The 27,646-nt window shown below is 39.4% G+C and overlaps 1 protein-coding gene across 2 annotated transcripts in view; it reads left to right on the forward strand.

Moving 5' to 3' along the window:
• Positions 1-27,646, forward strand: part of NEK10 (NIMA related kinase 10) — a 201,407-nt gene that overhangs the window by 122,826 nt on the left and 50,935 nt on the right. For both annotated transcript variants that reach the window (XM_014603021.3, XM_059728843.1), the window contains exons 24-28: positions 6,287-6,416; positions 7,651-7,721; positions 8,816-9,029; positions 23,283-23,466; positions 23,559-23,645. In XM_014603021.3, coding sequence (XP_014458507.2) covers positions 6,287-6,416; positions 7,651-7,721; positions 8,816-9,029; positions 23,283-23,466; positions 23,559-23,645 — 686 coding nt within the window. The remainder of the gene's footprint in view (positions 1-6,286; positions 6,417-7,650; positions 7,722-8,815; positions 9,030-23,282; positions 23,467-23,558; positions 23,646-27,646) is intronic.

Consider the following 27,646-nt stretch of genomic DNA (forward strand, 5'->3'; position numbering starts at 1 on the left):
TCCAGTCTTTATAGGACACAAGATTATTCTTAACTATTTATTAGAAAGAATAGAACACCCTTAAGTGTGAGGTACAGCACTCTGACACACACAGTCTGTGAAGCTTGAATCTGTCATTGATTTCCAGACTACCTCAAGCAGTCCTCACCATCCATTTCAAGTATTCTTTGCGTAATTTATTTTCTACAGCAAGCTCACTGTGTCAAACTGCATTCACTTAAAATTGGCCACTCTTGTGGAATAAACATGAAAGATCTCAGAATTGTTAACTCTGAACACGTACACCAGGAAGCAACCACTTTTCTCTTTTATTCTGCAGTTTAAAAAAATGCCTGTCTAGTTCACAAACAAACAAAACATATCTCAAGAGAAAGGAGTCTAGCTTTGCAAATTTAAGAGATTCATTGGTCAGTAACTGAGAGTCAGTGAAGTACTGTCCCCATTTAAAGATATTCCTGTTCATGCTGTGACACTGTGCATCAGCAAGTTCTCCCAATGGAGATAGAAACACTTAGACTGGCGAATGAAACTCCTAGAGGAAGGAGCACACAGCACTGGTTGAAGGTTGCCTACAATACTGACTGACTAGCAGGACTCTTTTGCAATGCAAACCTATATGAGGGTGTCTGATTGGGCGGATGTCACTTCTAGGCTTTAAGTTGTAACACTGAACATTCCCCTGTAGCATTCAAGAAATAGTAGAATTCATGACCTTTTCCTCCTCCTGCAGAATCCATTTGCTGATACCTAATATGTACGTGAGCTAATCTTGGGATGATACCCATATTTCATAAAAGGGATTTGGCACAGGTATTATACTATCATCCAGCTAATCAGAATTTGATTTTGGACAGTCTGTCTCCAAATCCCAGTTGAAATTAATCTTAAATAAATGCTGTAATAAAACATCATTAACTGAACAAAATCACAAATGAAACTCAGGTGCAAAAGGTCTCAAAGGCCATGTGGAGATGAATCAGTAAATCAGTGCAGTTTTATAAGTGTCATAAATATTGTCATGAGTAGGTTTTCAAATGAGATCAACTTTGCTTTGTCACTGATTAACTATAAATTCAGTTGAGCTATTCTAGTTGTCATAAATCTGAACACCCTAATAAAAATATGATGAGTAAGATGGAATGCATCATCTTATACATTAAAGAAATAGCTCTTTAATTTTACAAAACTAGTTCAAAAGAAAAGATTCATTGATTAAAATCAACATCATTTTAAGCTTGTTGGCTTAAAAGAATATTTGTTATTAAATAAAAATGCGATACTTACATATGATGGACAAGAGTCAAAGTTTTCTGAGAAACTGTAGAGTACAGCCTGTTCAAAGATATTGTGAATTGGAGCAGTCACAGTGGAAAAATGTTCCCGAATCTTTTTCTTTAACAAGAATTTTGTCTAGGTTTTGCTCCTGAAATGTGCTTAGTGAAAGATACTACTTATAGTTAACACAGTGCTGAAGAAGTAGGTTTTTCAGCCATAATACATGGTTTGGTATTAAACTGTGATTTGTCTTCTTACAGGAAAATGCAGTGATTATTTACAGTGGCTTTTTACAAAAAATAAATGTAGAAATACCATGTGTCTGATTTAATAACCACAGAACTATCCACAACAACTGCACTGCTGCTTCCTACTTGAATGTTCAGCCCTTGGAGCAATGAAAATGAAATTACTTATCAGTTTTCAGAGTGTCTGTCCCTTTATATTTCATTTTTACTCTGAATGTTTTTTATGATGTAGACATCTGTCTGCTAGAAATTTAATCAGTACAACTAACTCATTTCAGCCAGCCCTGATCACTTAATCTAAATCCAAGAACTAAAAAGGATACAAAAACTCCTACCTTTAAAAATAAAACAAAATTAAATCCTACCATTATCACGTCCTTAGATCATTTTTCTTCACTGGTTGCTAGGACTTACATTGTAGAATTCTTACTGAATATGCCCCAAGACCTGCTATTATTACCCATTTTTTCTGAAGTTGACCAGACAGTGAAGGTTTGTTCACAATTGTAGACAGACTGTATTTACTCCCACCACCGGGGTGAGAATCTGTTTGTGGGCAGTACTATACAGGAACAAAACTAGATACCTTCTCTGCTTGGCAACCCTTAACATTGTCTACCCAGATGATACAATTCAACTATAAAATTGTTTTACCAGTCAGCAAATGCTGAACACCACCCACATTGCCAGCTAACAGATGGTCAAGTATGACTTAAGTTTGTTGAATTTTACTGCTTCATTTTCTCAGGTTCATAACTCAGTGAAAAAGCCATGAAGGCAAATATCAAGTAAATGTAACATTTGAGGTACATGCTACAATCTTTATAAACAGCTTTATAATTACCTTACGTAAATGAATAATGTTACTTTAATAATTCCAGTGTTCTCCAAGTATAAGGAAATGTTTATTTAAAATAGGTTGTATTCTGTTGGTGTGAATATCAGTGATTTTTTTCAACCACTTCTAGATATTGGTAGGCAAAATTATTCTGTAAGAAGAATTCAAGGTTGTACTCTACTGCCAATTGGTCTTATTGTTAAAAGGCGGGGGAGTGGGGCGGGGAAAGACCAGATTAGTTATCATTTTGAACAAGAAACCTTTATACATGGACTAAAAGGCAAAATGAATTCATTAACTTCAAGTTGCCACCTAATTGAATGAGGCCACTTTATTTTTAAAATGAAACCATTACAAATTCTGTATGTGTTGTGTGGTTCAGTGTCCTCTCAGTGATCTTCAAATTCCTGGTATAAAACTCTTCTCTTCTAAATGGCAAACCCCCTGACTCACCATGTTCTCTGTGTGTGAAGCAAGGTTCTTCCCTTTATCTGTATCATCAGTAACAGATGTTATTCAGGCCGAATCATACACAATTTAAATCCTTGTAACTCCCTTCATCTTACTCCTTACAATTCATTGGTGCTGATGGAGTTAGGTACGGATGACTGCTTTGAACTTATTTACTAAGTTTGATTACATTTGCAAGAAAGACTAGAATCTATTTCACTGACTTATTTGTATTTGTTCCTGCATTCCTAATGGGATTAAAAGGTGGTGGTGAGAGCTGATTTTTGTCTTCAAGCAGTAAGTGTCACTATGAATAGACACATCTGTAATACATGATAGAGAAGTGCTCATAACTGTCAGCATTCAAATCTGAGATGTAATGTGACACAGAATCCCAAGTGGAGGACAGGTTACCTTCCATGCACTTTTAATAGTTCGCTTCTTGCCAAGACTACTAGTAAGGTTGTAAGAACCATTTGTAGAAATGTTGTAATTTGGACTCACTCACTGAGAATAGGCTCAGACTACTAAATTTTCACAGTTGCAACAATTTCAATCACTGCAGGACTGCACTGGGCCAGATTTGAAACATAATCTTAAATAAGAAAGGTTTTGTGTTCCATTGTTAAGTGGACTATTAGCTCAACAGATTAACAGAAAGATCCTTGTTTAAAATGAATACACTGCCTCTCCTTGTCAGAGCCTCAAAAACCATTGTAGTATAAAACTGGTTAGTCAGCATCAACAAAGGAAAATATGATGTGTACGCCTGTTGCGTGTATGCATAGAAATCCCAATTTATGTTACTTGTTATGAAGGCCTAGTAATTTAAAGACGCATTGCCACTTTAATTTGGCTCAATATGGCCCAAAAGTAAATTTAAAAATAATACTTTTATTTACTTACTTGTCCTTTTGAATATTTGGAATCTTTAGAAGTCACATATTCATATTTTCAGCCTTCATCCACAACCCCAAAGGTTTGATTTTTTTTTTTTTTTTAATTACTTCCAGAAGATGTATCATCCCCCAGGGTATGCTAGGACCTTTGCCTTCAGGGAGCTCACAATCCAGTTACTGTGTTGCCATCTTCCTGTGTATGGATATAGCCAAGTTAATATGCAGAATCATCATTTTCCTCTGCTCAGAATGATGATTCTATGTATTAACTTGTCTATATCCACTGAATGAAGCATAACTAAAAAACACCTATAAAAGAAATCAGTATTATTCGCTAATACAGTGTGTTCTCCCTGTGCTTATACATGCCATCACCAAAACTGAAAGAAAGTGGCCATCTAATCCTCACCCACAATTTTGTACCTTTTCTGATCAATTTCATCAGAAAAATAATAAGCACTCTTACTTCCCTGCTGCATGCCCTCAACTACAATTTGCTATTTCTTTTTGGATAACTGTTGTTATCTTTGAAGTGATATATTTAAGGCACCCCTGCCCATTTCTTCTCGAAACCTGTCTTGTTGGGTTTTTTTTCTCATTCATGCCATTTTTCTAGCAATTTACTTCATCTTGATATCTAACAACAACTTTAACTCATGCACTGCATATTTAGTGCCAAAACATCTCAAGGCACTTTACCACAAATGTCAGTGGCTTCATCACACGGTTGATAGTTCCAGGTTCTAAACTGCAAGTTGAAAATAAAGGGAAAAACAAGTGACTTTTCAGACTGATTTTTGAAGTGGAACTGTAGAAGTATCCATGACATCTCTGTACAGGTAGTTTCAACAAGATGCTAAATAAAAGAAAGTACCATGGATGTTACTTGACGTGTATCTACACAAAGCTAAGTGTCAGAATACCTCAACTGGCATAAAGTTTCCCTATTAAAGCAAGAGCGTTGTTTTAAATGGGGAAGAGGAACACCTGGAATCTGATTAGCAGCCAGTTTTAGCTCAGTTAAATTAGGTTCTTTTACCATCTGCTCCAGGGGTAGGCAACCCCTGGAGTATGGGTGCCAGAGTGTGGCACCGAAGGCATTTTGCTTGGCACGAGCACCTTGGGGCAGACGGCAGGGAAGAGGCCAGGGCTGCACTGCCACAACAAGGATTGGGCCCTTCACAGCTCCCCTGCCATCTGCTCCTGACACACCAACATCTTACAAACCAAGCTTGCAGGTGTTTTTTGGTTCAAAAATGTTGCCTACCCCTGATCTACTTTAAATAAGGATTTTAGCAGAGACTTTTTTCAGCTGTAGCCTGTTGATTGAGGATCCAGCAATAGCAGAAAAACTAGATTACTATAGTCTAAATAAGATAAAGCAAGGGATATTGATTTATCATAGAATAGCAAAGTCACATCCTGTGTTATTCTTAATATTGAAATAATAAATGTTGTCACTATTATTTGTAGTGCAAATGCTGGAATAAAGCAAAACATGTGTATGTTAAAGTGATTAAACATATTTCTTTCACTTCTTACTCTATTTAAACTGAAATGCAACTGTATCTTACAAGGAAAATATGAATGCAATAGCCTGTTTTAATCCATTAAATCAAGACTTGCTATGAAGGGACAAGTGAACAAATATTTAAGCAAGCAATATTAGGAATAGAAAAACTATATTTTTGAAATAGCAAATGGCATTTCATATAGTACTCAGGCAGTGAGGGATATAAATGCTTCCATTTATAAGCAATTATATGTGCTATCAAAATACATTGTAGAGCAGAGTGAATAATTAGCTACAAATAATTTATTTCTTGCCTATTCCTATTTGGACTGTAATTACAAACATGCAGATTATTTCCCTCCCAAACATATTCACTGTGCCCATTTATTGACAGATATCTTTTTGAGCTTTTTATATGAATATTCAAAATTTGACCTATGTTGCTCAACTATAATTGGTCAAATTAAATTTCATGATTTTGAGTCTTCTCTGACTGGATAAGCAGGCCAGCACTACTGAAATGAATAAATGCTTGTCCTTCCGTAATTTAAAATTCTGTTCCCCTATACAGTATACTTTGATACATGGCCTGGAATTTGCTTTCTGCAACCATTTTGCTAGTCCAACTATATTTCTTTTAAAAAAAAAAAAAAAAATATATATATATATATATATATATACACACACACACACACACACACATATGTGTGTGTGTGTGTATGTATATATATGTATGTATATATATATAAATATTTATTTATTTATTTTGGTTTGTTTTGCACTGATCAGCAAGCTGTAATGCTGTGTGTTTCTTAATGTTTTGTGGAAATGTAGCCAATTATCAATAGCTAAAGTTATGATATATCTTGATATTGTCGTATGCAATTTGATGCAAAAAGAATACTGCACTTGAACTTAAAATGGCACTATCCTTTGTTTTGTAAGAAATGGTAAATGAGTGCCGCTTCTGTCCTTTGTTTATATGCTAATCTTTTAGTATTTTTTCTACTTGATCTTCTTTTCACCCTTTAGAGAATATTAACTTGTATTTATTGTCATATAGCCCTGAAGTTGTAAAGAGTGAACCATATGGAGAGAAGGCTGATGTCTGGGCTGCAGGGTGCATCCTTTATCAGATGGCAACACTGAACCCTCCTTTTTACAGCACCAACATGCTCTCTTTGGCAACTAAAGTATGCTGGTTTGCTAGATCAGTCTGCATATTTATCTTGGCATGAATCTTATGAGTCCCTCACTCCCCCAAAGTTCACGTAAAAGATTGTAAGAGACAGGCTACCTTGCTTTATAGAAATGTGAATGAGTAGAAATGAATCTTCTAGCAGGATTGCTGTGTTGACATTTAGACTTAATAGGTAGGTTGCTGGGCTGCTAACAGTTGCACTTTTTAAACAATATTATGTTGTTCCATTTAAATTAGCAGTGCATTTTTAATTTCATCCAGTGCTAGGACTTTAAGATTCTGAACATTCTTACAGTTCACTCGGTCTGGATTTGCTCTATGGTTGTGCTCTACTCACAATCTACTTTAGAAGAGGGATGTCAACAATAAAGTCTTTGGGTCAGATTGAGCCCACAGAGTCCTATCATCCCACCAGCTGTGTTGTCTGTGGGTCTTGGACAGGCCCTACCAATGCATGCAGCATAGACCGGCCCTGGCCCTGGCCCTGGCCCTGGTCCTATGCACTCCATGTTGCATGCAGAGCCAGTTTGGTCTGCCCTGCATGGGGCTGGACTCAGCATGCATGCTGCATGCAGCATGAAGGGCCAGTTCAGGGCACATGCTGCATGTGGCGCACAGGGCAGTCTGGGGCATGCATTGCATGCAGCACCCATTATAGCTGGGACCTGTGTGCTGGATCCAGGGCTGGTCCAGACTGAGCCCATAGAGCAGCCCCACAAACCAGATCCAGCATGCAGGGTTAGACTGGTGCAGGAGTCTCATGCGGCGAATGCCCCAGCCATATCTGCACACTCCGTGCAGCAAGTAGAGCTGGAGCTATTGCAGTGTGTGGGGCCGGTCCAGGGCATCCACTAGCATGGGTGTGGTCTCTGGGCCCGATCTGGCCTGTGGACTAGCCCTACACCCCTTCATTTGGCCCATGGGGCTGGGACAGTGTAATACCCCTGCCCTAGCACATTGTCAGAGATGATAACATTTTTTGCAAGTGCAAATGTCACCATGATACTGCAGTTCCTTCTCCTACAGTTATTTTATACATATACTTGTCTGAGCATCTGATAACAGACATTCTGCATTAGAAGATAGGCCCCAAACTTCCATTATGAACTTGTGCTACTGATGTAATACCTGTCATGTTTTTACAAGGAAAAACATTAATCACACACATTTCCTTACATATAATGGAATAATTTTCCTCTATTCACTCTACACTATTTGTTTTGCAGATAGTAGGGGCTATGTATGAACCAGTGCCTGAAGGAGTCTACTCTGAAAAAGTGTCAGTTACTATTAAAAGGTAATTACTCATGTAGTTTTTTTCCTGTATCTTGCCAGAAAGGTTCTTTGTTGGATTCAATTTCATTAATAAGGATGGCAATGTGACAACTTCCTGACATTAGCAACCTTCAGTTTTCATCTCTGAATGTTTAAAGGGCTTCAGATTTAAAAAAGATAGAGATCTGCTCTCGTGGCTAATAATAGACATGCAATAGGTGAGACTTGCAAGCGTGTGGCATTGTGGTCACCATGTTTATCCTAGACTTCTGGAAACACTTATTCTACATTGAGGTGATGATCAAACAAATGAATCACAGCAATTTTAAAAAGAGGTGGGAACATGCTATGGAGCAAGTGAAGTATGGTAAGTGTGTCTGCTCTGATCTCATATAAGGGTAAGTGAAACCACACAGTTTAGCTGTAAGTGAAACTCATGAATAGGATGGTGGTGCCTAAATACCTTTTTAGATCTGAAGTTACTGTATTTAATTTTAATTTACTGTAGGATAAGATTAGGGACATAGATAGTGCTTCAGCTGCTATCTAAAAATTCACTGTAATTTACTTCCTGGGCAAGTACCCTAATCTTAGGCTTTCGGACCAAAGATGAGTGATCCTTCCCTCTTTCCCCACCTTATTGCTAATCGTGATCTTTTTCAAATGAACATTTCAGAGACTTGCATAGAATTTATACATTTTTACAGATAGATTTGAAATTACATGGCCATCAAGCTCTATTCGATCACTTTTAAGCACATGCAGATGGTTAAGTTTAGTTGCATAGGGTTAAATCTGTCAAAGTGGCACCTAATACTACTTTCATGTCTGGAAGGCAGAATAGAATTTGGCCAAGCCCTAAAAGTTTATGGTTAAGTGCTACTTAGTGCTACTTAAGTGCATAATAGAAAAAGTGGAATTTTGCTTAAAGGCCCCATGCATGTGCAAAGACAATAACCATCCAACTGGCTTCAGTTTTATCCTTTTTGCTGCCCAGCATAAGCATTCATAAATACAAACCAATTTGTTAGTGGCATAAAACAGATATCTGGGAATAAGTGATAAAAATTCATTACTGTGCATGGATGTTTCATTGGATTATGAATTTTTTCATAGGTGCTTGACCCCTGATGCAGAGACTCGTCCAGATATAGTAGAGGTCAGTTCGGTCATATCTGATGTGATGATGAGGTATTTAGATGGCTTATCCACCTCCCATCTTACCTTGGAGAAGAAGCTAGAGCGTGAGAGGAGACGTACTCAGAGATACTTCATGGAAGCTAATAGAAATGCAGTAGCTTGTCACCATCAGCTTGCCATCTTATCGCATGTGAGTAAATGTTAGAGCTTTTTTTCTCTATCATATTATCCTTTACCTGTACATCTCTTGGACTAATAAAGCATAATTGTTCCTAATTTAAATTTAAACTAAAGGGTTCATCGTTTTACATCAGATAGATTAAAAATTCTTACAGGCTTTTGAATTTATTTTATACTTTATTTATTCATTTTCTGGGAGCATACAAATACAGTAACAACTATAATATCTTAAAAACTAGTATCATTCTGTACTGAAAATGAAATGAAACAGACTAGAATATGAAGGCTCTTGCATATTTTATAGAATATCCTAACATTTAATTATGTATGCAGTCTTGTAAGTGGTTGGCAAATAGCATAATCCACACTTGGTCAGAGTGGAACAAATGGATAATCCTGTGCATGATTCATGAACAATGGCACCTAGAAAATGGCACCTACACAAATTTATTTTTTAATTACAGGTTGCTAGATAAAGAGCAGTGATGCTGATAAGGTATTTGCTAAGCTTGTCTTGCTATCTGATATAGTTCTGTAGAAACATCTTTCAGTTCTTTCATTTGCTTGAGGCTCTGTTTTGTGAGCTCTTGTAGCTCTTAGTCAAGGATTGCAGTGTTTTACTTAATTAAGTAAGCTCAAATATATACTTGAAGAAATTACTGAAAAAAATTATAGCAAAAAGTTTTCTACCGTAAAAGCTCAGAGTAAAAAAGTGTATTAACTCAAAAATAAAGTCAGTTTATGGTAATGTATACAGCTGTCCTGGTCGGCTCAGTAAACCCAGCTCTCTGAGGAAGGCAGTCTTCAAATGTTCTATTATTTGGGCTTGTCCTTATATCTTCCACTGAGGATTGTCTGTGTCCTAGAAAAATAGTGACAAGCATTTCTAGCCCCCAACAAGTACATTTAAAAAAAATCTTTCCTTCTCATTTCTCAGTACATAGTTTCATGGAATCCCATAACTTATTTTTCCTCAGTTTTCTAAACCATTGCTTCCATTGAAATAGACTGGGTCAGATTATTCAGAGTTCTCCCATATTTTCATTTTCTGTTTCCCTGCTCTAATGGAAGGCCTGTGTGTAGTTTCCTTTTGCCCCCAGTTATTTCAGATTGTACATTTATATCTGGATGGTGGGGCATACTCTCTGCTCTGGTCCATAGGGCTAGGCAGGAAGGATTCATTAGAATCAGAGCTGGAGTCCATTGTGTAGCCAGGAGCAGAGCAAAAGCAAGATGGAAGTGGAGGCTAATAAATTAGACAGCCTGGAGGCCAGTTCTGGGGCTGAGGCATGCAAGCTGTAGTCATACTGCCTAGAGTTTAATAAACTTTGTAAAGAAATCAGCAACTTCTCCATTAATTCATATCCTCAACTCCATTGGAATGTGCTTCTATATGGTGATAGGACAAGATAGAGATACAAAGTGTATTTAGTGGTAATGGAATAAATAAATCCAATTTTGGAATATAGGGTACGTCTACACATGGCGCAATGTCACCATAGTGATGTGCTACAGTGATATAACTTGTCACTATGGCGAAGTAGTGTCAGTGCGCACAAACTGATGCCGGTGCTATGTTGCCGTAGCAATAAGCTACCTTACTATAGCGTGTCGCTATGGTGACGTAGCTGTTAAAAATAAGCCAGTGTGCCACTGGGATGGCCCAGTAACAGCTGTTACTGTGCTGTCAATTAGTATTTCCTACAGCAATTACTAAATGACAGTGCAGTAACAACTGCACTGCGGGGGGCACATGTAGATGCACCCAGAGGATTTTCCGATACAAAACATGATACTTTTGGGCTATGTGATATGTGGGACCCTGAGTATAATCATAATAAATAGTAATTGTAGCAATAGTAACATAATAATGCTAATAATACCTGGCTCTTATGTGACACTTCTCATTAGTAGATGCTAAAGTACTTTTATTAGAAGGAAGTTGATATCATTGTCCCCATTTTGTAGATGGAAAAATCAGAGCAGAGAAAGGAAAAAAAGCTTTGCCCAAGGTCACTCAGTAGCCTGTGACAGAGTAAAGAATGCAACCCACATCTCCTGAGTCCCAGTCCAAACTAATCTTAACTTCCAAGTATTGAAATACTGACAAATGAAACATTTTCTACTGTTTTCACCTTTCCTTTTATAAACTTAGATCACTAAAAGAATTTGGGAGTTAGCTACAGGAGCTTGACTTCCAGACACCCAGGTTTGACCTTAGTCTGGTAGTTAACTGATGTTTACTATATTTGACTCAATAAGTCTAAAGTGAGTGAGATATATTTTTATTTTGTTACTCAAGCAATACATATTTAATTACATGGTCTCTGTCCATTGCTGTTTAATATTGTATATGATCTAGAGATTTGTCCATTTAGATTTAATGCTTAGAAGTCCTTAGGAAACAAATATATTCGCACATCCTGCAACATATAAATATGATGTAATTTTTCTAATAAGATATAATTTAAAATATCAACATTCCACCACCAGTTGAGGACAAAACTGCAATTTTTACTAAAATGTTGCCTCTGAAATGTTTAAGTGGTATCTCCAGCCTTGTAGTATGATAAACACTGTGAGTGAATTCTGTACACTTCGGATGTATGCCTACTTTGTATTAATCTTGACCCTCATTTCATACAGAGCCAGGTGAAAAATAATACAGCTAACTAATCCTTTTTTACCTTCTGGTTTCCTGATTAGCAAGGTGTCACTTATTTCCCACTTTTCAGTGTATTCTTTGTTCACTGTCACTGTTTTCCTATGTCTACATTTGGATTTGTGCATTTTGGAGCGTGGATATATCTCTTAGTTACTGGGCCAGGTAGCTGAAATACACTGGGCTTTTCTTGTACATGTTACTTCTTACACCAAGAGCATTTTAGCTGGATTTTCTTGGTGTTGCACCTGGAAACAGAACAGAAAACAGCTGCACAGCTTCTGGTTCAGGAAGTAGTATATGCAGAGGGGTGTGGCACGTTCCAGCATGGGGATGCCTGATAGTGAGTGGTATTGACGTGACTTTAGTGCTCACGATTCCACTATATTCTACATTTAATTTCATTGGGAGCTGAACTTGATTTATTTCTGTATTAATTTTGTAATTTTAATAAGCACTTCTTTATATCGAGCTTCACGTGCTCAAGTATCAGAATCTTTTGAGATTGATTTAGAAATCTCAGAATAACCTGGAAACCACAACACCAATCTTAAAATGCACTGGGACCTTTTTGTACTTCCTCGCCAACACAAAATAGTCCTTAAGTTAATGCAACCAGCTATGAAAATATTACCTTAGCATAGAGAATCAGCAGTGACAGGGACCTATGATCACACATATTTTGCTTTCTCTTTGGACAGCAAAGGGAACTTGAGCCTGGGCTCAACTGGACCCCAGCAATCCCTGGTTTCTCTATCTTCTGCTGAAGCCATTGGCAGTTGGTATCATTAAAAGCAGTCCTTAGGATATCCTCTTTATATAGGAAAATGGGACAGGCACAAAGATAGTGCAAGCTCAAGGGAGCACAAATAACTTTAATTCCACTGTTGCCATGGAATTCTTCTTCATCCTCAAATTGAGCTGTGCACTGCACAGCCGCAGCTGTAGAGCTGACCCTAGGTAGAAAAATTTTTCTTCCTTCAAAGTTTCATCAGTTACATCACAAGGTAAAACTGTAATTAGCAAAGCAGTTGTTTGTTTGTTTTTTAAATCTTGTTAGCTAAGAAACACAAATTAAAAATTGGATTACTTTAATATTCATTTTTTATTTCCTGTTTGCTTGTGCCTAGATGTATTTTCATTTGACCGGGTCATTCAGATTAGCATGCATAAGCATTACTCACTGAGGGAAATTAAATTAAATACAGTTTCAAACAGTCATATACCAGCTTTATAAAGTATCTTTTAAAGATTCCATGTCTACAAGGTAGTTTGTTAAAGTATGTTTCCAGTGCTTTCTGGGAGACATGCCTGACTCATCTGTACCAAATCCAGATATGCAGTAGTGAAGTTGCTCTGGAGGTGTCTCCTGCAGCCACTTTCAAAGCCTTTGTCTCTGATGCTTAAGGATAGAAACAGACTTTACCTTTTGTCACAAAGAGGAGTCTGCCATACCACAATGTGGCCATGACAAAAATTTGTAAGAATTTGTGCCACTTCATTGCAGCAGATGTCTATTTGCTTTATGGTAGAAGAACACAGGCAGCCTGGAGCTACCTGTGCTATTTCGCCACCCAGGCAGGCGCTCCCTGGGCTTGAGGGGCCAAGTCCTGCATGCCTGAGAAATTTCTGCGCAGGATCAGACCTCTCAAGCCCTTAGATTGCCTACCCAGCTTTCTCTGCTCCCCGAGACATGCCCCTGACAATATCCGGGGTACAACTGGAAGCAGGAAGCTGAGATGCTCTGTTGCAGTTCCAGGGCTAGGGTCGGCAGTCAGCTGATACGCAAGTGATTGACAGCCCTAGCCCCAGGACCACACTTGAGTGTTGAATCCATTCTGGTGTTGTCCAGAGCTGAGACTGCTAATCACTTGATTAGTAGCCCCATCCCTGGGGCCCCATACCACACTGGAAAGTCCTGGTTTTCCCTGCTTCCAGAGACGTGCCCTCAGTATCTCTAGGGCACATCTCTGGAAACAGGGAACATGTTGCCCCTTGTCCCACAAGATCAATAGATGCGACAACAAGCAACCTTCTACACAGGTCACAGCTGATCTGCTTTATTTGGCAACATCTCTTTTTAGTCTGAATATACCAGCTTCTGGGTTTGGCGTGTGCAAGTGGGAATAGATTGGTTGGGTGTGTTTGGGAGCAGGTACTCCTGACAGTGCCAGAGATGTGGTGTAGTAATACCCTTCTTGTTTGAAGCAAATAATGCATTTGTTTTCATATCATTCAGAATACAGCAGGTTATTAATGTCATAATAAGTATAATCCAACCCTTAGTTTGGAATGTGTAAAACTTGCATTTCTTGGAGCACATTTTCATGTGAGACAGCTTGCTTAAACACTGATGCACACAATCCCGATGCCTTTTAAAATGAACAAGGGCCATATAATGTCTTGAAAATCTTGCCCTCCATACATTGTTATCTTCTTCCACCTTCTGCTTTATTGCTCTCATCCTGACACTTCTCCATTTTGGCATTTGAGTGTTTCATATCTGAACTGCATTTTAACAATTGGTAGCTATTTCTGATACACTACAAGGAACCAGGAAAGATTGCTTACCTATATATCGTGTAGTGTGGTTTTATCTCTCAATATACTTTTACAGTATTTGCGAGGAAAAAAATCAATTGTGAAAACTGTTTTTGCTGGCATTATTTTTAAGAATTCTTGACTGTGATATAGCAACCATTTCCTGGGTTTTTTTTAAATTGTTAGCTGCAAAAATATATGATCAAGCTATTAAGGGCAAATAAATTAATATATTTCATTCAGGAACACTTTATTAACCTGTTCAAGTGTTTTCCTATACTTTTTATACTAGTGTCATTACCACTCTGTAATTAAGATCTTGGACACGCATTACTTTTGTAGCACTATATGCACCCTTATAGCACTACAAAAACCTAGTATGCATGTGTCAGTATGTGTTCAGTTTGTGATGTTACAAAGATGGTGGATCTTTTTCAAACAAGAACTTCTCTTAGCACCATATATAGCATGTAGCATTTTGTAGTACTACATGTAGCATGTAGAGAGTTATATCCAGCACTTCTGGGGGTTTCTTGGTCCCACAGCATCCCCTAGCCCTCAAAAGGGAAGGGAGGGAGAGTGGCTGCTTGCTGCAGTGGCTGTCACAGAGCTGCTGCTCCTTTGGGGGCTCTGTTGCTACCACCATCACAGCAGAGACTGGTACCACTGCCCGTGCCAAGGGGTGCCTTTGCCATCAGGATAGCTTGGACAGCTTACTGTCATAGTAATGGCATTAGCAGAGAGGGCAGTTGCTGCTGCCAGGAGCAACAGCAGCTGTGAAAGACAGACCCTTCCCTTCTGTCCTCAGGAGCAAGGAAATAATGCCTCCTTACTCCCACTGTCCTTGTAGGTAGAAGGAGGGAGCTGTCTTTGACAGCTGCTGCTCAAGGACCAGGACCTGGTCCTGTAGCAGTGGTTGTGAAAAACAACCTGCTTTCTTCTGTCTGGAGCAACAAGTGTTAAACATAGCCCCTTGTTACCCACAACACTCTTCATCCCCTCTCCCCCAACTCCGGTGGGCAGCAAGTAGGTTGTTTATGACAGCTGATCGCTGACAACCTGCCCCTTTCCCTGGTACAGGAGAATAGCAGGCTGTCAGTGATCAAGTCATGTTGACAGCATCATGTGGGGTCAGGAAAGCAAAGGAATAGCCCCCAATTGTCACCTGGTTAGGGAGGATACTGCTGAATCCTCTCACAGTAACATTGTAGCACTCCAGCCAGGATGCCGTGGAGTGCCCCTCTAGTGCTCTTATTTTTTGCTGAGGCACTGTAGCACTACGAATGAATTAGTGTTGTAGGCCCCAGAGTATTAATTATACTCTTCTTCCATTTTTTATGGTAAGGGGAAAAAAGTGATTTACTCTGTGCTGAAATATGGTTAAAAGAAAAAAAATCCAAGTCCAAGAGCAATACCTTTTTTTATTATTAAATCTTTCTTTTATTTTTCAACCATTGGGGTTTCTGTCTATATAAGCCCCAGGAAAAACAACATAACATGTTTTGTAATGGTGTATTTCTAGAATTTGGAACTGAAAGAAACATAATAATGTACAGATCCATTCCCTGAAAGCATTATCTTCTGGAAGTGCTCAGATCCTGTGCTGATGCAGGCCATATAAGCACTCATAGATATTGCGCGCATCAGATATTCCAGTGTGGGAAAGGTGATGACTATATGGAGGGAAAGGAGTGAAATTAAACTCCATGGGTTAACTCCACAGAAAACAGGAGTGTGGGTTACTTATTACAGAGTTTTTAAACAGAAAAAGATAGGATAGACTTTATTTAGCTTATCAACTTTAAAAACTCTTATGTTCAAAATAGGGCGGGGATCTAATTTTATTTGCCAGGTGCTTTTCTTCTAAGTCAAGTCGAGACAATAATTTTCAACATACTTTCCCATCTTTTAATAAGGTCCATCAGAAAGATAAGGCCAGGCAGGATATTGCATCTGATTTTGGGGGCTACAGGACACAGTAAAGAGCCTTCCTATCAATTTTGATTCTCCCAGATCTCTCAGAGGTAGAGTGAAGTGCTATACCCAGGTCTAAAATTGTTGTCTCTGGTGGATGGGATTACAGTAAGTAGGGGTTAAATACAGACTTAAGGTGCTCTCAAGAAATGTATCAAAAGATTTAGGCTTTACAATGAAAAACACTCAACAAGGTGAGGATCTTTGAGATGATTTTGTGTTCGATCTACAAGATTGACACAAAAATGAGGGATTCTGGACCTTGTAGCCTAACAACCACAGAAACTGTGGGCCACAAATGGAGTATGCTTGGTGTATAAAAGCTTGCTTTCTTCAGTATCTGAAAAGTTGGGGAAATACCAAGACCAGTTTTAATCTCTGGTAAGAAAGCCAGGAAGCAGGAAGACCTCTGACCTTTCCCAGAGGAAAGAGTTTAAAGAAAAAGTCTGCATTGGAAACCTGTTAAGTTGCTTTGAGAACTGTAGAGTGAAGAACCATTTGGGAAAAGCTCCTTGATAAGAGAGGTTTTTGCCCAAGGGCTTAGACTTGTCTGCCATGTGTTGTGTAGGAAGTAAGATGCACCAACTGGGTTTCCAGCCAGAATACATTTATTGGATCCTCCATCCTGCTTATAGACTTATCAGTATTTGAATATTTCTTTGCTAACATAAATCTTAAAGGACGCATGTTTCTTCTCCCCTGTCACCTTCATTGACATGGACCCCAGGGTTTCCAAAATTAATGGAGCAGTCCTTTAAGCTTTTTGAGGTATTTCTTAAAATGGTAATTTTTTGACATAATAACTAAATACAGACAGCCAAAAAGCCTGAGGCTCAATCTTCCCAGGTTAGTGTAAGCTATGTATATTGAACCAATAAGCAAGTGAACAGACATTTACTTTTGATACCAGAAATGCAGCTGCATGTCTGCAGTGGTTCAGGCTGGAAGTTGGGGTTTGCTAGAGCACATCTCTCAATTTGGCTGGAACAGACAGCCTTGCAGGGGAGATGCAAAGCATCCTGGGATGCTGGGGGACTGTGAGTTAACTTGAAAGTGGAGGGGATCTGGCATAGAAGTTCAATAAACTGATTTAACCTAAATCAGTTAAGTCTGATACTATATCTGTCCAGGTTTATCTTAAACTGATTTTGGCCATTTTGAAAGTAGTTCATGTGCGCTGAACTTCTGGCCTAAGCACAGACATTTGAGGAGGTTAAATCAGGTAAGAAATGGCTGCCCAATTTAAACTTAACTTGTCCCAGTGCTGACCTTACACTTACAGACCAAGTCTCAGTGGCCAGCAATTAGTCTAAACCTCTACCTGTACAGAAGTTCCATGTACACAAATCTATCTAAAAATTGCAGAATCTGGATCTATGTAGTATCAGACTCATTCAGTTTTGGTTAAATGGTACATGGAAGTTCTGTCCATTTTCTCTGCTCATCCCTGGGGCTGGGAAAACACAGCCATTGGCCCCAGCCCCAGAGCTGTTCTTTTCACCCTCTCTGTATAGGCTATTTTTTGCCCCCTGGCCCCTTGCTCCCCCTCCCAGCCAGCCCTTTCAGCAGTCACCCCACAAGCCGCTCTGGATGCAGTCACTTTTATCAGTGTTCACTGCTGCCAGAGCTGAGCAAGTAAGTCCCAGTAGGAGGAGGAGTGGGAGGGATGGGGATGTAGGTTCACTGGTGGGGTCAGGGGGCTAAAAGTAACCCCTGATTCCCCCCCCCAAGCCCCTACATGGACCCCAGAAGCTCCCCTGATCCCTCTAGACGCTCCTGACCTCAGCAAAACCCTGTGGCTTGTGCCTGTCCCCTCCCCACCTGCCCCCCCACCCCACTCATGGGTCTGCCCCCCCCATACCACTCACGAGTCACACCTGCCCCTCTCATCCCTCATGGGTCACACCTGTTCCCCCACCTCACCTACAGGTCATGCCTGCCCCTTTACCCACCATCAGGTCACACCAGTCCCCCCCATCCCTTGTGGGTCATGCTTGCCCTCCATTGCACCCACAGGTCAGGCCTACCCCCTCACCTCATCTGTAGGTCATGCCTGTCCCCCATCCCACCCACAGATGACACCCACATCCCCACCCTTTGTGGGTCATGCCTGCCCCCCCACCCACAGGTTGTGCCTATTCTCCACCCCTCGTAGGTCGAGACTTTCCTCCATCCCCCAGCAGATCCCCAATCCCCTCCAGCCTGCTGGACCCCCAAACCTCCCACTAGCCCCCTATCCTGACTTATCTGACATCAGGCAGCCATTTTGAACTGATTTAGCCTCCCTGTAATACTTCCAAATGTCTGTACTTAGCCCTGTTGTATTACAGATTTGAACTGATTTCTGATCACTTATACTGGTTTATGTGTAGTTTCTGTCCCTACCCAATGTAAGGTAGAGTGAGATAAATCAAGATTCTGAAGGCTGACCTTCCATGCCATGGTCTTTAAATGGTAGTGTTGGAGTGATCTAAAGAAAAATGTATTGCATTCAGAAGTTGTTTAACTGTATCCCAGGTGGTCCAATAAAAGTTATCACCCTAAGAAATTCTTGCCTCTCATGAGAAGATTCTTGTTCGTTAAAGAAAGTAGTTCTGTGCCCTTATCCCAAGGTCCCTCTGACAAGGAGAATCAGAGAAATATAATCTAGATAATAAAAATTATTAGTTAGTATTTAGTTGGGACTAGATAAGCTTTTGGGACTGAATTTATCTTTTTCAGACTGGTGATGGATATGGAAGTCTTCTTTGTTGAGAGACAAGTGGATAATGTAAACCATTTATAACCCTGCAGGCATTAAACTGCTTAAAGACTTGAGGGTACATTTAAGGAGTTTGAGAGTAGCCTCCACTGCATATTTGATGTCTATGTTAGAAAAAAAACCTGTAAGACTAAATTCACATGTCATAGGCAACACTAGTTACTTGATTTGGTAGCTAGATCTGATACCAGTTTAGGATAGCAGCCTTGTAATCTTATTTTACTAAGCTCCAATGAGTTTGTCTACTGTGGTGTTCAGGGATTATTCAAAGAAACTGAAGTTCTTCAAATCGATTATCAGCACGATTCTATACTGCCCTCTTTACTCCCATTTCTCAATTTTTTGTAAGGTTTTGATGAATCGGAAAGAAGTAGGGATCTGGCCCTGGTAATCTTCCCCTAAATGCTCTATTCCTTGAAGAAGCATAATTACTTGATGTGATTAGACCTACCCAGCAAGCAAGTTTGAAGCTATGACAGCATTATAGATTAGCCTTCTATCATTGTTTCAAGGGGCATGTGTCTACCCCATCAGCCTTAATCTTTTAATTTGTCAAGTAAACTTTCCTATCTTATCGGAAACAGTCATAACCTTTTCGGGTTCTGTCCTCTTCATCTCTGATGCCAGTATAACTAACAAATTGGATTTAAAAATGAAATTTGGCAGACATCCCCACAACATGATTTGTTGGGGTTTTGGGGGTTTTTTTGGATAATACATAAAAATAATTCAAAATGGGCAAGCTATTCAGTTTAATTATTTCTACATAGCTTATGTACAGCTTCATCTGTCACAAAAAATTGTTTGGGGGATTTTTAGAATAGATTTGCTAATGCATTTTAAAAATGATTAAATAAAGTACACTAATCATCTAATAAATCTGATTTGTTCAGATGGAATAATTTCAGTGCATGGGATAAACAGTAATTTTAAAAAATCCAGAATAGTGTAATTATGCAATAGATTGGAAAGTGTCTGAAAAGACTGTTGCTACATACTAGAAAAATAAATATTTTTTGGAATTTAAAAGATAAATTTAAAAGAATATAAATGTATTTAGTGGAAAGTCCAGAAAAATATATGAAAATAAAAATACGGGCACTCCTTTCCAACACCTCAATTTCTCTTGATCTAGTTTTCTATCTATTTAAATATATAAACTTTTTGTGGTTGTAGTTAACATTGCAGTTATTTATTCAGTCAATGCACAAGGACTTAGGTAAGCGCTAAATATGAAGCAAAAAGGAGAAAGAAGAGAAAATATACGTTTATACTGGAGGAACATGTCATCCACATATCTGCATATTATTATTTCTATTCATTGTACAACTCCCTGTGGATTTAAAAGTATTTTTATATAACAGTTTATAGAGTCATCACATCATAGGAAAGGAGGACTGGAAGGGACCCCAAGAGGTCATCTAGTTCCTTGCTCAGGGCAGGATCATCCTTGACTAAACCATGCTAGGCAAATCTAACCTGCTCTTGAAAATTTCTAGGGATGGAGATTCCACAACTTCTCTAGATACCCTGCTGCAATGCTTGACCACCTTCATAGTCAGAAAATTATTCCTAATCTCTAACCTAAATTTTCTTTGCTGTATTTTGAGGCTCCTAATCCTGTCCCCTATCATCATATGGTCTATCTCCATCCTCTCTATAATTGCCATCCAGGTATTTGAAGACTGTTTCCAAATCCCCCCTCTCTCTTTTCTTCTCTTGTAATTCCACTGCAGATCTTGGCAGGGATCTACTAAAGCAAAACAAGCGTGATAAAGAATGTAAGGAAGAGAGGAAATTCTTAAAGAGGTGGTAACAGTGAGAGAATTTTTTTTGCTTCAAATTCCATAAAGGTTCTAATTTAAATTCGTTCAGTTTCTACCAGGTCAGTAGGTAAGGGTGCCTATACATGAGCAGCAAGGCTGCTCCAATGCACTGTAATTACAGCACGTTGGAGCAGGTTCAGTTAATCGAGTGTGCCGGAGCTTGGTAATTACCGTGCTCCAGCTGACTTCAATGTCTTGTGTATCAGTGTCCCTGCACTTAATAATGGTGGCAGGGGCACTTTAAAGCTCTTTGAATAAACTTTAGTTAAAGCACCCCGCCACCATTTTTAAGCACAGGGACACCAATACACGAGATTCTCCAGGCACTTGGAGAACCACTTTCAGAGCTGCTGTAATCAAAGCGCCCCCACTCCTGGACAAATGTATAAATGCCCTAAAACTTTACATCTAACCTTGTTGAAGATGAATTCATAGTTCTCCCCTGGGGTCACCTGATGATCAACGGACAACATATAGATTATTCATTAACGTTTCTAAAAATTCTACATCAAGGAAAGAGTTATAAAACCCAAGATACCATTTTTTATATTCGTGAACCACTAGAGTATCTTGTTATACTCCATTTTTTTCTGAGAGATATTTAGTGTTGCTATTAAAGCTGGCATTGTTTTTAAGATTATTTTTTAAATTGTGACAGTTTATCTTCAGACCAGTGGAAATTTAGTTTTCCATTGTTATGTTATTGTAGTCTGCTAATGCTGTAATCTACAGCCATCGGACATTTCAGAAATAATGTCTGTTTAGTGCTAGATATTACTAATGTGTTTTTCACTGCTTCCTCATACACATTAATAAATTTATCTTCAAATTACTCCTAGGGGGCAAAGAAATGTTATCACAGAATAGCCAAGGAAGAGAAAATTGTAAAGGCTTAAGATGCAGAACTGTAGGAAAAGAACCCCATGGCCTGAATCCTGGCTCATCCAAGCCAGCTTCACCCTACATAACTTGGCTAGCATTAGCAGTCTGGCTTCAGACTATGTAATTGCTTAAAAACCAGGGTAAAATTAGCTTGGGTAAATTAACCTGATCTGAGATCTTTTGCTGCTGCAGCTAAACTATTTTTGGTGCCTAAACTAGCTTGGAGTGGGGAAGGGAGTCCCTTGGGTGAGAGACAAGGGAGTGGGAGGGACAGAATGGGCATTGAACTTATCTTGTTTCTCTTCCCAGTCAGTTTCTGGAGTATCAGGTTTGGGCCATCCTCCCCAACTAGCCGTTCCCTCAGAGAGTCCATAAATTAATGTGGACTGTCATCCCCCAGGGCCTGGTAGAATCGCTATAATTTGGGGGAAGGCAGCAAGATCTGGGAGGGAACCAATGGGACAGCAGCTGTGCCTTTCAGGCTTTTGCTGGGCTTTTGCAGGGGGAGATGTAGCAGTTAAAGGAGGAAATTCCCTCCGATGGTAGCAGTTGGTACCTGTTCCTCTGTCTTTATCCTCCTCTGTGTCTCTGGGGGCCTTGACCACTGACTTGATCTATCACTGCTGCTCATAAATGCTAGGACAGTGGTTAGTAACATGTCAGTTGTGTTTGATTTTATTCAGGATGCAGCCCCTGACCTTACAGATATCACTGGGACCTAGCTGGACTATACTTCTGGGCCAGTGCTTTCTCAAATGATTCTACCAGCATCAGTCTGTCACTGGGGGATAAGGGGAAAATGGCAGTGATTTTCAAGGAAAAGCTGGACCATAAAAGGTAGTGTCTACCTTGTGCTCGAGGATGGAGATAGACTGGGGATTCTGTTGGTGTCTCAGCCATCCCACTGCAGAACAGGTTCCCTAACCAAGCTAGCTGAGCTGGTCTTGGAGGAGTTGATAAAGACATCCAGACTTATTTTCTTGGAGAACTACAGCGTCCACACTTAGGTGGGCTCCTGATGATCTCCCTGAGCTACCATAGGGCTATCCCAGATAGTAACGGGGCCAAACCATGGGGCAATACAAAGTTTGGATCTATGTTTTCTATCTGCTTAGATGCAGGGGTTCCAATAATTGCAGGGTGGAGGGGTTGTCAAGAAACCTTTGTCGTGACTGGACCAGTACTTAGAGGCTCCATTGCCCCTCTGGGGTGGTGGACTGGCTGGACTGATACATTCTTGGAGACTTGAGACAGTCGGATTTCAGAACTCTCTGGGGGACATTCCCACTGACCTTGACAGGTACTGTATCGATGGCCTGCTTGATAGATATTTGCTGCATATTCTTGATGTTAAATTCATTTTTAATGTATTTTATATAAAGGATAAAAATGATTTCAGCTAAGTGAAATCTCAAAGGTCATTTCCATAAATGCTGGCAGGATTTGAAAGAACAAAGTACAGGACTCACAGCAAAGTGAGAACTAAAAGTCTATTTTTATATGTTATGACTGTCTTTCATTTTCAGATTTTCTAACAAGCTTTAGATGTTGCTGAGGAAAGGAAAACTAATAATGTTCCCCCTCACCCCATGTTCCTCTGTGTTTTCTTATTGTCAGGAGCGTTATGAGAAGTCAAGCTTCAGCAGCAGCAGCAGTGGAACAGCCAGCTTCAAAAGTGAATTTTCAGAAAGTGCCGACCTTCCAAGTGAAAGCTTTCATCCAGCCAGTGGAAAAGAGCAGGACAGAACATGTGATGAAATCCTGTTGGATGATAACTGCACTTTAGAAAACTCTGAGAAAGGTAGTCATTAGCAGAAGCAACTCCAGGAATGCTAACATGCTGCTCAGAGCTTGGTGAAAAGCTTGTTTTCTGCATATATTTTTTATGCCTAGATGTCTTCTCTGAGTTAGATGATGAGCTGGATATATTAGATAATTTCAGCAGCTCCAGTTCAAGTCCTTTGAAAGACTCCGAATTTGGTAAGTTTCTTTACATATGAAGCAGTACAGTGATTTCTAACAGCTAAACATTTGTTTACTCAGAAATGTATGATGTTTTCAGGATTAGTCACAAGTTCACCATCTGTTAGAGTGCAAAGGTCCTCCATAAAAAAAATTAAGAATTGTACCTCTATGGCGCTGTTCTTTTAATACAATATGATGGTGTATAACATTTTGTATAACGTCTTCCTTATGGATTAAATCTACATTTTGTTTTGAAAATAGATGGAGAGATAAATAAAGATGCTATGTCTTGGCAAATTAAATAAGGCTCTGGTTTTCATGCATGAGAAAAAAAGAGCTGAGGAAGATGAGAAACAGAAGAAGGATCATCTTTATGGAACAATTAAAAAGGAGACTTTTGTCTCAATAATGACAAGACTGTGAAGGAACATAAGGGTGCCTATATAAAATAAATAGGAGATCAAAGAGGAGAGTGGATCAGGGCAATATCTAGCAGTACCTCTACATGTGCCTGTATAGAGTTGTATGTGTGGCCCGTGGTTCAATATTGAAATTGAATGACAGTTTATTGTGAAACATAGCAGTCTGTATATGGTTATTGTGCTGCTCATATGGTAAGCATGTGAGCTCAATGTCCTGTAGGTATAAATGTTGGCTAAATTTTTCTTGGTTTTTAGGAGTTGCTTTAATATGTAGATTCTTACTTTTGGGGTCTCAAATGATACTATGTAACCTTCCCATCCTGCCAATGTTACTAAATGGGTCGTGGTTCTGGCTAGATGGGAAGAGCTTCTGCAGGCACCTTGGTGTGGAAAAGGGTTGCGACATAGTAAACACTAACAGTAGAGCAAGCAAAACTATGTAGTGTCATCAGCAGGGATCCAGGTTTTCTGTTTCCCACAGAAAAATGGAGAAAAACGCAGCAATCCGCCTTTACCCGAGGAAAACATAGATTTTTCATTTTAATGGAGAAACCTGTGGATTTTGCACTTTTGCAAAGAGCTCTCTGCAGGCTGGCAGAGTTCCAGCCTACAAGGGCTTGCGGAGGCGGGGGGGGGAGAGCGGGAGGAGGGTGGTCAGGCGGGAGTGGGGGGGGCACCATGTACATGTATATGCATGTGGCTGCCAGGGAGCCTGGAGAGCAGCTCCCACAGATAAGTCTTAGAGTGGGTGGGATTGAGGCCCCCATAGAGAGGGAGCTCATCAGGGCTGGGGCTGGGGTTGGACCTGGGGCTGCTGCCCAGCTGGGTGGTACATGGGGCTTAGGCCCAGGGTTGGAATGCACGGCTGTCGGGCCCTGGCAGGAAGTGGGACAGGGCCCTGGGTGGCTTGTCTGAGGGGCAGGGTGTGGGGCTGGCTCCCCACTGATGCTCATGGTCACGAGGGGCACCAGCAGGTCTGAGGGGGGGAGGGCCTGGACCTGTATTCTGTGAGCTAAGGGCCAGAGGGAGCTCAGATTTTCCATGATAAAAAAACCCCAAAATCGAATATCAAAATTTGTAGGTATTTAGAATTTAGATTATTATAGTGATTGAGGCACTGGTAGGCTTCCAAATCTCTTTACAATTGTAAATATATCAAGAAAACACTGTATTCAGCTGATATCTATGTATAGTGGCCTTTCATTTTAATCATGGATTTGAAGTTTTTAATAAAAAAAAATAGTGATTTTTTTTATCAGAGAAAACTGGGATCCCTGGCCATCAGTTCTGATAGTTCAGTTTTTGTCTTCGTCCAAAATCAGAACAAAAAGTTGAAACAACATTTTTTATTAGGTGAAGCTTTCCAAACCATTTTGATTTATAAATAGCAAAATTTTCATAATTTTTTTTTATCTATAAGAAATAATTCAATACTCACAAAAAGAAATGCATTGGCTAGGTTTGTCAACTGAACCAAAGCACTTTGTTTCAAGTAATTTCAACACTGAACTACACTTCCCTACATTAGCATATTTTCTCATAGTTTCATAGTAGTAGTTTCATAGTAGCTAGGGTCAGGAAGGACCTGAACAGATCGTCTAGCCTGACCCCTTGCCGCAGGCAGGAATGAATGCTGGGTTCACAAGACCCCATGGGAGCTGTAGGTTGGGTTCCTCATCCTCCCCCTTATGCACTCCACAGAACCAGGCTCAGTGACTGAACTTTATCTTTCATGATGCACCTGCAGACAAATGCACTATGCCATTTGGTAAGAGGGACATCTAGTGCACCATGTGTCTGCCCAGGAAACCTGACCCATAGGAAAGAAAGAGGGCATGAATAATTTCTTAAGCGGCAGTCTGCTATGAAAAGAAAATTCATTTACATGTTTAACTGACTCAAAATGAAACATTTAGGGTCAATTTAGCAAACAACAGAAAATATTTTCTTTTATCCTAGTAAAAAAAATTAAAATATTCCAGCAAAATTCATTTATCTGGAAAGAGAAAAAATCGCTTTTGTGGAAACTATGTTTTTCAATGAAATTATCATTCTGACAAAAAAGATTCCTGACCAGCTCTAGTAACATTTTAAACAGAGGAATGGTAGTTGACTGTAGTTTTAAAATATTTTGTGGGGTTTTATCCTAGATTTTAAGAACTAATCATTGTTGTGGTTTTGGTAAGGTAATGCAATGTTAATTGCTACCTGGTCTTCTTTTTTCTGTTGTGCCAGCTAGTGACTGGTTGTCATGTTAATTTAACTATCTAATCAGTACAGTGTAAACAAACAAAATAACCTGATCATTATCTGTTAAAATCCATTATGTTTGTGACTGTAGCTGTCCCTGTAAGGGTTAGGAGGCCTAGGGCCTCCTACCTCTGTATAGGCTACCTCTGTACAGGCCTTGGTTCAGGAGTGGTTAGGTGTTCCTTATAAAAAGAGCAGCAGAGTAAGCCTCAGCATGGAGGCAGGCTGTTGGAGGAAGAAATTTGTTTTGTGGGGAGCAGGGGCCAAGGGTATGCAGAAGATCTGTTTTTCTTGCTGTTTTGTTTAAATTTTATCTTGAAGAATAAAATGGTGCTCTGAAACAGCCTTGGCATAACCCTAAATTCTTCCTGGATCAGCTTTCAAAAACCATCTCCCAACTCCTTTATAAGTCATGTCAGACCCAAGTTGATTGTGGTGTTCATTTTTCTTAAAATTGAGCTGTGATTTTCACACCAGGTTAACATCTTCATTTGCTAATGACTAAAGAGCTCTTTGCCAATCTACTGAAGTGTCTAATGAGGAAGATCCCATAGCATCTTGTTAAACTAATTAATTTAGTCAGCATTTCTTCATATGTTCCCCCACTAGTGAAGAGTACAACTGGTGGGAAAGTAGTAGAGGGATACTTTTGAGAAAAAAAATTACATTTATCACCCATTTTATATTATCTGTTGTTTCTCTTTAGTGCTAAAGTATTGACAGTGCCTGGTGCCTATTGTGTATACTATTGTACAGAGGGTTTAGGGAGGGAGCAGGGTATGAGGGGGGAAATAAAAAGTTAACTTAAGTTTAAAATATATTTTTTCCTTTTTATGATTTCATATTTTTGGCATCATAGAGATGTAATGTAGTATTAACATACTCTAGCAACTGTATTATGACTAACACCATTCAAAAATTCTAGTCAAAGGACTTTCTTCATACGTAGATTACAAGGGAAAGGGTTATCACACTTTCTTTTTTTAAAGAGACCAAAGATCACGTATCTTGGGAGACAGGCATCTTATATCTGCCCGAAATATTATTATTACCACAATCAAACTAACTAGATTCCTTTTGCTAATTGCTTAGGCTGTTCTATTCCCCTTTTTTGAATATAAGTGTTAAGTTTGCTATTCTCCCATCATAAATTACTATTCCCAAATTCATCGCTGAAGATCCATGCTGTAGGGGTTACTATTTTATGTTCTGATTCTTTCTATATTCCCGGATAGGGATTATCCAGCCCCTTGCCTCCCATCTTGTTACAGTAAGCAATATGAGTTGTCCATTTACCTCAGATATGATCAGTTCCATTACTATGTCCTCATTCCCATTTGGTAT

The sequence above is a fragment of the Alligator mississippiensis genome, chromosome 5 (genome assembly GCF_030867095.1).
Source record: "Alligator mississippiensis isolate rAllMis1 chromosome 5, rAllMis1, whole genome shotgun sequence".
NCBI lineage: Eukaryota > Metazoa > Chordata > Crocodylia > Alligatoridae > Alligator > Alligator mississippiensis.